Consider the following 12,332-nt stretch of genomic DNA (forward strand, 5'->3'; position numbering starts at 1 on the left):
TCTCATTCTTATTGTTTACTGCGGGTTGTTTTCTGCACACACACACGTGTGGTTTCATTACAAAAACAAACAACAGTGCCCCCCAGTGGCCCAACATGTAAACTACATCGTTTTCAGCGTTTCTGCCTCGGTAACATTTGCCGCCGGTCGTGGAGCCGTTGTCCTCCGTCCCGCTCAAGACGTGTTCAATTACAAGACGTGTTCTTCTCCTTCCCGCTACTTTCGTCCACGACCACCGTCCTCGCCGCCCCTCCGCCCGCCGCCTCTCCTCCGCCCGCCGCCTCTCCTCCAATCAGGCCATGTTCTACATTAACTAGTCATGTCGGCCGTCACACTATGTCATGTTTTATATGACGGCGCTGCTGCTCAGCGACCTGCAGGTCAGCTGACTCCACCACGACACACCCCATTAATATTTAATAGGAAACACACACACACACACACATTTACACTCAGTTACGTGTCATCACTGTTCTCCTTGGACTGTGTCCAAGTGTCAAATTACTAACGGGTTTTTTTTCCACTTAATTTCAGGTTTCTTTTGCAGACGGAGGTTTCAGCCCAAATAGAAGGAAATCTGATATTTAGTGTATAAATTACATGTTATTGACCTGATATTTTATATAAACGACATGTTATTGACCCGTTATTTTATATAAAAAACATATTATTGACCTGATATTTTATATTCACGACATGTTATTTTATATAAACGACATGTTATTGACCCGTTATTTTGTATACACGGCATGTTATTGACCCATTATTTTATATAAACGACACGTTATTGACCCGTTATTTTATATAAACGACATGTTATTGACCCATTATTTTATATAAACGACACGTTATTGACCCATTATTTTATATAAACGACATGTTATTGACCCATTATTTTATATAAACGACATGTTATTGGCCCGACATGTTATTGACCCGACATGTTATTGACCCGTTATTTTATATTCACGACATGTTATTGACCTGTTATTTTATATAAACGACATGTTATTTTATATAAACAACATGTTATTGACCTGTTATTTTATATAAACGACATGTTATTGACCCATTATTTTATATAAACGACATGTTATTGGCCCGACATGTTATTGACCCGTTATTTTATATTCACGACATGTTATTGACCCATTATTTTATATAAACGACACGTTATTGACCCATTATTTTATATAAACGACATGTTATTGACCCATTATTTTATATAAACGACATGTTATTGACCCATTATTTTATATAAACGACATGTTATTGACCCGTTATTTTATATTCACGACATGTTATTGACCTGTTATTTTATATAAACGACATGTTATTTTATATAAACGACATGTTATTTTATATAAACGACATGTTATTGACCCGTTATTTTATATTCACGACATGTTATTGACCTGTTATTTTATATAAACGACATGTTATTTTATATAAACATGTTATTGACCTGTTATTTTATATAAACGACATGTTATTGACCCATTATTTTATATAAACGACATGTTATTGGCCCGACATGTTATTGACCCGTTATTTTATATTCACGACATGTTATTGACCCACTATTTTATATAAACGACATATTATTGGCCCGACATGTTATTGACCCGTTATTTTATATTCACGACATGTTATTGACCTGTTATTTTATATAAACGACATGTTATTTTATATAAACGACATGTTATTGACCCGTTATTTTATATTCACGACATGTTATTGACCTGTTATTTTATATAAACGACATGTTATTTTATATAAACAACATGTTATTGACCTGTTATTTTATATAAACGGCATGTTATTTTATAAAAACCCATTATTTCACCGGCGGCTTCAGCTTATCAGAGCGTTTCTTTCTTTTCTGCTTATTGCATCATCTCGGTTGCATTTCCTCTCATATTGGTTGTATCATCTGACTGCACGTCTTTAAAAGTTGTTTTTTTTTTTTTTTTCTTTTCTTTTCTTTTTTCTTTTGTAAACTGTGACGAGCCGTTTGTTCGTCTCTGCCGAGGCGTCTCATCGTGACCCGCGGCAGCTGGGGACACGGGGACGTCCCCCGGCGTCCAGCTGTTTGATTAGACGTAAGACGACGACGGCTCCTGACGGAGGAGACGCTCCGCCGCCCAGCAGGAGGTCCCCCGCTTCAGAAGACGTCCTCGTGTCCAATTTAGCCTCGTCCACGATCACCGTTCCCTCATTTAGTTATTTATCCCCCTCCGCCCCCCCCAACCCCCTACTGGTAAAAAACAAACAAGACGGAGGACGTTTATTCCTTCAGCCGGCTGTTTCCACACAAAACGGCTGCTCAGAGTGTCAATAACAGCCTGAGTGGCTGGGTTTTTTTACACTTTTATTTTTTTTACTGCGCAGAACAAAAATGAAACCTCGCGAGGTAGTTTGTGCTTTTGTAGCAGGAATGAAAAGAAAAACTTGTGGCTGCGAGCGATCAAATCTGTAATCACATCCTCATTTTCTATCAGCCAGTTTGGCTCCGAATGAGAGTCGCTGGAAGGAGTTTGTATGTTTCCTCTTCTGAGAGAACAAAGGATTTGTTTCCAGACATCACATTTGGTAAATGAGCTCAAATACGACTGGGACTCTTTGAATCGGGGGTGTCGGGGGGGGTCATGACCGACCAGCAAATTTACACTTTAAAGTTTTTCTTTGTTGTTTTTACAACTACAATCGCAACATAAAGCCAATTTTAATGAAAGTTGGTAGTTTTATTTTGACAGTCATCGTAATAACAAGCCAACTTGGTAGTTTTATTTTGACAGTCACCGTAATGACAGTCCAACTTGGAAGTTTTATTTTGATGGTCATCGTAATAACAAGCCAACTTGGTAGTTTTACTTTGACAGTCACCATAATGACAATCCAACTTGGTAGTTTCATTTTGACGGTCATCGTAAGAACAAGCCAACTTGGAAGTTTTATTTTGACGGTCATCGTAATAATAAGCCAACTTGGTAGTTTTCCTTTGACAGTCACCCTAACAACAATCCAGCTTGGTAGTTTTATTTTGACAGTCACCATGAAAACAATCCCACATGGTAGTTTTACTGTGACAGTCACCCTAAAAACAATCCAACATGGTAGTTTTACTTTGACAGTCACCATGAAAACAATCCCACATGGTAGTTTTACTGTGACAGTCACCCTAAAAACAATCCAACTTGGTAGTTTTATTTTGACAGTCACCGTAATAATAATCCAACTTGGTAGTTTTGCTTTGATAGTCACCAAAGAAAGAATCCAACATGGTACTTTTACTTTGACAGTCACCCTAAAAACAATCCAACATGGTACCTTCTGGTGCAAAATACTGTGGAGTGTGTTCACAGTTTTCTCGGTGGTTTGGCCACCATGGTTTGAGATTGTTGCGGTCCGGTTCTGGCCCGCGGGCCTCGTGTTGTTTTAAATAAAACGCTGGAAATAATCCATGTAACCGGCGGCAAACTGCATCCTGGCCACACCTCAACACTGCTGCTGCACCGCGCTCGCATGGAAAACACTCCTCCCACACACAACACAGGCCTGCTTACTCATACACCACACACGCACGCACGCACGCACGCACGCACGCACGCACGCACACACACACACACACACACACACACACACACACACACACACACACACACCCATCAGGGAGCAAATTCCATTTCATTTCCCGCCTTGGTGAGGGAATCAATACATGCCATCTCCAGCTGTGCTGAAGGGGCTCCGGCTGCCATGGAGACAGATGTAGAGCTGCGACACACTGCTGTTCTAATTCAATCCTACACACACACACACAAACACACACACATAAACACACACACACACACATTACCTGTTCACAGTACTGGGACTTGGACACGGCCAGCAGCAGCCTGACGATGGGCTGCGACTGCGACACCAGAGGGGAGACCATGTGGATGACGGCGGTGAACTTGGTGTCCGGTTTAAGACCTGAAACAAACAAGCAAACAAACAAACAAACAAACAAACACACACGTTACTTAAACGTCTCTCGCCGGCTTTCATCCGTTTCCACGGTTCGCGATGCGACTTGAAACGAGCCTCTAGAAAACTGCCGATTTAATTGTCAGTGATGTACGTTTTTTTGTTTTGTTTTTCCTCTCCCAAACCGGCCCTTTAAAATATTCAAGAATGTTAATGTGTTTAGAAAATGCCAAACCCTCCTGATCACTGAATATTTCATTCTGAAAACTCCTCAGCTGGATCCGCAGCCCAATAAAACAGACAACTCAGCGGCGGACGTGACTTCAAATTCGCCCCGACTTGATGTTGGAATAAAGTAATCGAGGCCGAAAATGAGGAGGAAATAAGATATCGAGCAAGACGGATGGCAGAGGACGTCCAACTTTTCCTAATTTAAATCTAATCTAACTCAACGCAGCAAAGCGTGGCGGGGAGGCGACGGCATTAGAGGAGTCTCCTTTCCGCCACGCAGCAACTTTCATGAAGAGGAGACATCCGCAGTCGGAGGACTTGCTAAACTCTCCTCCCGGCCGCTAATGAGAAACGTGGAGTTTGCCGACACCTGGGATGTGCGTTCGTAAGCAAGCTCATAAAGAGACGTTCGTGAAACATTGAAGGAAAACCTGCGAGCGGAATGGCTGCTGTGCACAAATCGCTGAATGTTGAATATCGCGTGCTGTTTTCCTGCTTTTGGCTCACGCCGCCGCGCCGTCTGCTTCCAACGCACCTCGAACCGGGACGAACGCCTGACGCGGGGAAACGAGATTAACTGATTCGCCTCGCTAGGTTTTAGTGCCACGATGGTACATCCAACCACGGCGGAGGGAAAACTCAGGCGACAACCGTTTGTGAACCCAAGACGAAGAAGAGTTTCAGGAGGATGGATGGATGGATGGATGATTGGATGGGTGGATGGATGAGTGGATTTGATGGATGGATGATTGGGTGTTTGGATGGATGGATGGCTAATGGATAGATGGATGGATGATTGGGTAGGTGGAGGGATGGATGATTGGATTTGATGGATGGATGACTGATGGATGACTGATGGATAGACGGATGGATGATTGGGTAGGTTGATGGATGGATGATTGGATTGGTGGAGGGATGGATGATTGGATTTGATGGATGAATGCATGAATATATGGGTGAATGGATCATGGATGGATGATTGGGTGTTTGGATGGATGGATGACTGATAGGGACGAATGGATGTTTGGGTAGGTGGATGGATGGATGGATATATGGATGATGGTTGGATGATGGATGGATGGATGACTGATAGAGATGAGTGGATGATAGGGTAGGTGGATGGATATATGGATGATGGATGGATGACTGATGGATAGACGGATGGATGATTGGGTGCTTGGATGGATGGATGACTTATAGAGGCGAATGGATGATAGGGTAAGTGGATGGATGGATGGATGATGGATAGATGACTGATTGATAGACGGATGGATGATTGGATTTGATGGATGAATGCATGAATATATGGATGATGGATGAATGGATCGTGGATGGATGGATGGATAACTGATGGAAGGATCTCGTCTTGAACTTGAGTGACGTCACTGATGAAACAGCAGAAACAGAAGTTGCCAGTTTTGGCCGAAATCAGCAGTTTATGAACTTTTCAGCGCGTCTCGTCCTGCGGAAGGTTCCGGATCACTGCTGACGGACAAACGACTCCACGTAGTTTCAAAGTGTTCCAGGAGTTTCAGCACGACTTGTTCGCCACAAGACGAGAGACGAAATCGTTCTACTCCTTAAGACAAAGTGTCCCGAACAAAACCGTCCGCAGATTTTTTTATTTTCCATCGGTGCTTTGCACTGAAACTGTTGAAATAACTCCGACTTTCTGCACGTCGTCGCAGAGGTCTGCAACCTTGAGGAGCAAAAAGAAGAATACCTTACAGACGGAATTTTTTTGTGTTCCTGCGTCTCCTTTGATCTCAGCGTCTCCATGGCAACAGACTCTGATCTCTATGAGGTGCCAGCCGCTTCATATGTGACTTTTTTTTCACAGCTTCCTGCAATTTTTTTTTTTTGTTCGGAGCCGGCTCGCCAATTCACCAACAAAACTCGGAGCAACCTTAATAATAAAATTACACGGAGGGTAGTAATCTTTACGCTCACTAAGGTACAAGAATAAGTGAATCTGAAGCCAAAAAAAGGTGAACTATTCTCCCACAGCTTAACTGACAGTATAAAGTGTTGCTATATTTATAACTATAAACTTTTTTAGCAAATTGTTCTCCGCTGCGGCTCGTAGCGGCAGTCTGTCAAGCCGTCACACTATATCACATAAGATCAATAATCAAAGATCAAAAATATCTTCATACGCGGGTTCTTTTTTTTACAAATACACACAAGAACTTCTGGACGTATTTCTAATGAAGAGACACTTCCAGAGAGGATTTTTTTTTTCCACGTCAACCAGCTTTTTTTTGTGCGGATTTCCTTTGTTGTGCTTTTCCTCTGTGAGGATTTCCAGCAGCTCAACGTTATTACAGGTAATGACTGCTCGGGAAACAAAAGTTCTCCGCCCACGTTTCATTTGATCCCGTGGAGAAGCTCTGCTCCTCGCGCTTCTGCCGGCGAGGACGCCTCGGTGCGACGCTCGGTAAACTACAACCTTCATCATTCATCTCTATCCCAGTGAAAACAGACGTTGCATCAGGCTTTTGCAGGTGTGGCGAATAAAAGTGTTCAGAGTTTTTTTTTTAATGCTGCTTCGGTTGAATCATTCTTAGGTTGTTATCAGGAGAAAAAAGAAGAAAAAAAAGAAAAATCAAACAATCCGCAGGTTTTTATTTAAAAGTCCAGTCTGCCGAAGCAATAAAAACAATCTGCTCCTGCTGTGAGTTAGTCATGATGACGAGACGTGTGTGTGTGTGTGTGTGTGTGTGTATGTGTGTGTGTGTGTGTTGTTATTGACAGAACAAGAACTAGTGTCATTTGGAAACAAACTCTCCTTCTTTAATTTTACTCATTTGCCCGTCAGCCTCGTCTCCAACTCCAAAACCTCTCCGCCTTTAATTGCTTTCTCTTTGACAAACAAACAAACGGGCTGTAATCCGCTCTGTCACCGTGTGTGTGTGTGTGTGTGTGTGTGTGTGTGTGTGTTGCTATCCACCCTCCACCCCGCCGCTCCATCAGCCGCCGAGTGCAAGTGTGATGATGGAGTGGAGAGGTGAGGGATGGAGCGGCTCCTGGGTCAGATATGAGGAAAGAAGGGGGGGGGGGAGGTGTAGGGGGAGGTGGAGTTGGAGGTGGTGGGGTGGGGGGGGGGGGGGGGGTGGTGCTGAACCGTAGCAGTGCTGACTCAAAAGGCAGTGATGGACGGGCCGGTGTGTCAGCAGGACAAATACTAACATCTGTCAAAGGCCCGGACGGCCACTGAGGAGGAGGAGGAGGAGGTGGAGGGGGTGGATGAGGAGGAGGAGGAGGTGGATGAGGAGGAGGAGGTGGATGAGGAAGAGGAGGAGGAGGAGGGGGGCAGTCGATGGCAGGGTGGGGCAATATTTCTACTGCACAAGACGACTCATTCAACTCACCTTTATGCATCTGTGTGGGTGTGGGTGTGTGTGTGTGTGTGTGTGTGTGTGTGTGTGTGTGTGTGTGTGTGTGTGTGTGTGTGTGTGTGTGTGTGTGTGTGTGTGTGTGTGTGTGTGTGTGTGTGTGTGACTGACCCAGTGGGGCGTAGTAGAAGGGGAAGTCTCCCAGGTATCTGGAGTACAGTGGCAGGGCGAAGAGCCCCCCGGGGTGGCTGTTCCACATCAGGCTGCTCCTGGAGTTGTGCTCCAGCACTCGGTCCTCGATGATCTGAACACACACACACACACACACACACACACGGTGTTTAAGCTTCCGGTACATTAACACAGTTAGTGACAGTTCAGGACTTCATCCCACTAATGACGGTTTCAAATGAACGCGTGACTCCAGGATCAATCACAGTCTGCTGCTGGGATCAAACCGCTGTCCCTCTAATCACCCACCGACACACACACACACACACACACACACACACACACACACACACACACACACACACACACACACACACACACACACACACACACACACACACACACGCACGCACGCACGCACGCACGCACGCACGCACACACGCACGCACGCACGCACGCACGCACGCAACATCTCCGAGATCAAAGAGGGCTGCTGAGACATAAAGGAGGAAACCTCTCAGATTGAGGTTGGAGGAAATGATAAGGATTTGATCAATGAGCCTATAAAACACTTCACGCCGGGATCCGAGTTTCCACACAAAGACGGCCACGCAGCCGAACGGGTAGCGACGCTTCCGACGAGCCTTCGTCGGCTCGCGCCGACGCCGGGGGAAAAAAGGTCTTCATTCAAAGAGTCCAAATTAAAAGCAGGTGAGAAAGCTGTTATGAAAGTGAGTCTGCGGGCGCCGGATGAAAGCGAGGCGCCGACCGAGCGTTTCCACGTGTTTGCTTTTGTATCAGCCTCAATGGCCGCTATCGATTGTGTCAGGAGCGAATCGCAGAGGCACAAAGCGGAGCTGCGAGAAATCTATGTTATTGTGTAATTTTTCTTCTGCTGACAACCCACAAACTCAGGTCTTTTTCTTTTTCGGGGGAGGCAAAAAAAAAAAAAAAAAAAAAAAAAGCCCAGTCAATCATCAGGATCAGTCACAAAGAAGAGAGAGGTGATGGAGGAGGAGGGAGAGAGAGATGGAGGGAGAGGGGGGGGGGGGTAAAATAAAGTAATCAGCAGGATGTGAGCAGCAGGCAGTGGAACCAGGCTTCAAATAGAGCAAAACACAGTTTTCATCGCCTCGTTTTCTCACGTGTCTCAAGTCGCCCTTAAGTTTCGTCTTTAAATCGACTCTCAAAATGTGTCGGGAAAATAAAGACGTTCAAACGAGGAGCTCGTTCTGAGGCTTTTTCATACGTCGACTTCCTCTCGCGAGAGGAGAAGCGAGATTTTGACGGGTACGGATGTCAGGGCCACGGGAACCGCCAATCGTAGCGATAGCATAGTGATAGCGTAGCGATAGCGTAGCAGTCCGTTGCTCACACAAAAAATAATAAATAGAAAATGATGGCTGTATTTAAAATCAAATACAGGAGTAATTCGTAAATCACACGGGGTTCAGATTCATGCTCGTCCCGTTAGCTAGCCGCTAGTGGCTAACCCCCGTGGGCGATTGCGGTTTCAAGTTTCAACTGTGCTTCAACTCCAATTTACATGTTTCAACAAGGAAAAATGTGATTTCCGGGTGATGAATCCGTTAAACTGTCCAGTTACACAATAATGGCGGTCGGACTCGAACCCCAACCCTCTACTTTGATCGTCTGCTTTGTACGGGACTGTTTTTCTCCCAGTTTTTGGGGGTTTATTCAGAAACAGTTTGACGTCGACGTCCCAAAATCTAATGGAGTGGTGCTTTAATGATGACAAATCGTCCCTGAAGATTTTATGCGATTCGGTTCAGTAGGTTTTGCAAAAAGGTAGTAAAACGTATACATACAACTACATTTAATTAAATTAAAATGAAATGAAATAGAATAAATTAATAAATAACCAACAGCGGCAAATCGTGACAAAACGACATCTTTTTCAAAGCCTCGCTGCGGAATTACGAAACTTTTCAGTCGCGAAAAACGCAAAAACGACGCCGTCAGTCAAGCAGCCGGACGAGAGGCTGGGAACCGACCCCCCACCCCCACCCCCACCCCCCCACCCACCACCACCACCACCACCACCCCATCAGGCGGTGGGAGAGAGACGGCCGCCGTGCCCTTGAGCCTTGCTAAATTGCTTCAGTAAAACAGACACAGGTTTGTGGCCGTGCTTTACGACGCCGCTTGAATCTGTTGGCTTTTGGTAACTGAGAGGAGCTGAGAGGGGCGAGCGAGGCCAGCGACGGCTGTCCAAATTGTAAAAGAGAGAGAGAGAGAGAGAGAGAGAGAGAGAGAGAGAAAAAAAGAGACTAATACAGTAGCTGGAGGCGACTTACTGTAATCATATTGACAAAAACAACATAAAAATTCATGGTGGGGAGGCGGGGAAGTGGAGGGAGAGAGAGAGAGAGAGAGAGAGAGAGAGAGAGAGAGAGAGAGAGAGAGGAATCAGCCCAGTGTGACTTTCTTTTACTTTCTCTGAGCTCCGTCCCCGAGGGCAGTCGATAACCATTTGCCTCAGAAAAACAGATTAACTTGAAATCCGTTAACTTCTCTATAAAAACACTGCCTGCCAACACCCCCCCACCCCCTCCACCACTCCACCCACCCCCACCCCCACCCCTCCACCCCCTCCGAAGCCCTTTGCACCTTACGAGGGGCAATTTTGCTCGCTTGGCTGCAGCTCCTCCCCCGTCGGCAGGCCTCAGCCGGGACATGATGGACGACTCAATCTCACCTCAGAACAGCCACAATCAACCAATTAGAGCATGATAGATAAATCCTGCCGCCGCCGCCGCCGCGGCGCCGCGGCCAACCCGGGCTTTAATAGGTGAGTTTAATAGGTGTGGCGGCGGCGACGCACATCCGCGGATATTGACCTTGTGATTGGTCGGGACGGCGCCGCGTCCTGACAGGAAACACCGCGTGATAGGCCCCCGACTCGTGTTTCCCCGCGAGCCTCCGAGCGGCGGCGGCGGCGGCACGGAAACACACACACACACACACACACACCACACACACACACACACACCACACACACAACACAGTCAATAAGAAGTGTGTTTGTGAGCGGGCAGATTCAATCTGTCATGGTGTGTATATGTGAGTGTGTGTGTGTGTGTGTGTGTGTGTGTGTGTGAGTGTGTGTGTGTGTGACCGGCAGGATGAATAATCCTTGTCGCTCGTTATCTCGCCGGCTGCCACGGCGCCGCCATTTACATACGTCACCCCTGCTCCTCTTCAGCCTCGCTCCCAACCACTCCGCCTCTCGCCTCGCTCTCTTTACGGGACAGTCAGTCAGGATTAAGCTTTTTAGCCTCTCGACGCACACACACACACACGCACACACACGCACACACACACGCACACACACAGTGAGTCACAGGCCTTCCCGCTGTGTCACCTTGCACTTTACCACGGAGTGACAACATGTCAGCGAGGTTGTGCCGGGGTGGTGCCGGGCGCATCTGGGCCGACACATCTTGACATATGGAGCTCTGTGTGTGTGTGTGTGTGTGTGTGTGTGTGTGTGTGTGTGTGTGTGTGTGTGTGTGTGTGTGTGTGTGTGTGTGTGTGTGTGTGTGTGTAGTACAGTGGCTCACACTAACACAGAGCTCGATAACAAACAGACCAGAGATGTGGCGCTGAAATCAGACAGACTGTAAGATAGCGAAGCCGCGACAGCTTACGTGGACCGTGTGAGTGTGTGTGTGTGTGTGTGTGTGTGTGTGTGTGTGTGTGTGTGTGTGTGTGTGTAAAAGTCAAATTGAGATGTAGGCTTTAGGAAGTCGCACTGCTGGTGAGATTGCGTCGTGCAGGGTTGAGTTCTGCTCCGCGGCTTGAGGAGGGAAATGAAAACGGTGCGACGGCGACGTCCTCCAGCGGAGGAGGAAGACGTGTGCGGCGGCGGCGGCGGCGAGCGGCGGCGTCACCAAACCACTCCTTCAAACTGAATAATGAGGGACGCAGATCGCAGGGATTCAACGCTCCCGCCTCTATAACGAAGGAAACTTGATGTCGTTTTAGCTTCACGTAAACAGTTAAACACGACAAAAACGACACAAATAAATAAATAAATAAATACAAACTGCACGACTCAGCACAAATATCAAATTCAGTGTGTTGCTTTCCTTTTCCCCTTCCCTGTACATTCCTTCACCAACTCCCCTCCACGGATAAATACGCAGATCATCATAAGTGAGAGTTGGAATAACTTCACCGGGATTGGAACGACTTCCTGTGACGCTGGTTCTGGGAATCAGTGGAATCTCCAAACAAAGTCGATTAAGGTCCGAAAAACAGGATTTGGACGACCTTCCTCCCTCGACTGGAACTCTCTCTCTCTCTCTCTCTCTCTCTCTCTCTCTCTCTCTCTCTCTCTCCCTCCTCTCCCTCCCTGCAGGTTGTTTTCCTTGGCTTCCACCGAGACCATTTGGAACAGATATAAACACTCCTGCTTTTCGGGAAATGGCCGGAGGTGACGTGCGACGTGGACTATGATGGCCGCGGGGGCGCCGCCGCCGCCGCCACCGCGCCCTTCGCCCGCCACCGCCGCGCCCTTCGCCCGCCGCTCGCCCGCCTCCACACCGTTTAGACGTTTCGACTCTCTGAACGAAATCTTCTCTTTCCAAAACTGTTCCAACG

The 12,332-nt window shown here is 46.7% G+C and overlaps 1 protein-coding gene across 1 annotated transcript in view; it reads right to left on the reverse strand.

Annotated features, from left to right (window-relative positions):
* The window catches only part of ext1b (exostosin glycosyltransferase 1b), a 78,195-nt gene that overhangs the window by 17,478 nt on the left and 48,385 nt on the right, over positions 1-12,332 (reverse strand). Inside the window, exons 5-6 of the mRNA XM_080515813.1 lie at positions 7,707-7,839; positions 3,857-3,975 (exon numbers count right to left, since the gene is read on the reverse strand). Of these exons, the coding sequence (XP_080371939.1) occupies positions 3,857-3,975; positions 7,707-7,839 (252 nt within the window). The remainder of the gene's footprint in view (positions 1-3,856; positions 3,976-7,706; positions 7,840-12,332) is intronic.

Source organism: Blennius ocellaris, assembly GCF_963422515.1.
Source record: "Blennius ocellaris genome assembly, chromosome: 20".
Classification (NCBI taxonomy): Eukaryota; Metazoa; Chordata; class Actinopteri; order Blenniiformes; family Blenniidae; genus Blennius; species Blennius ocellaris.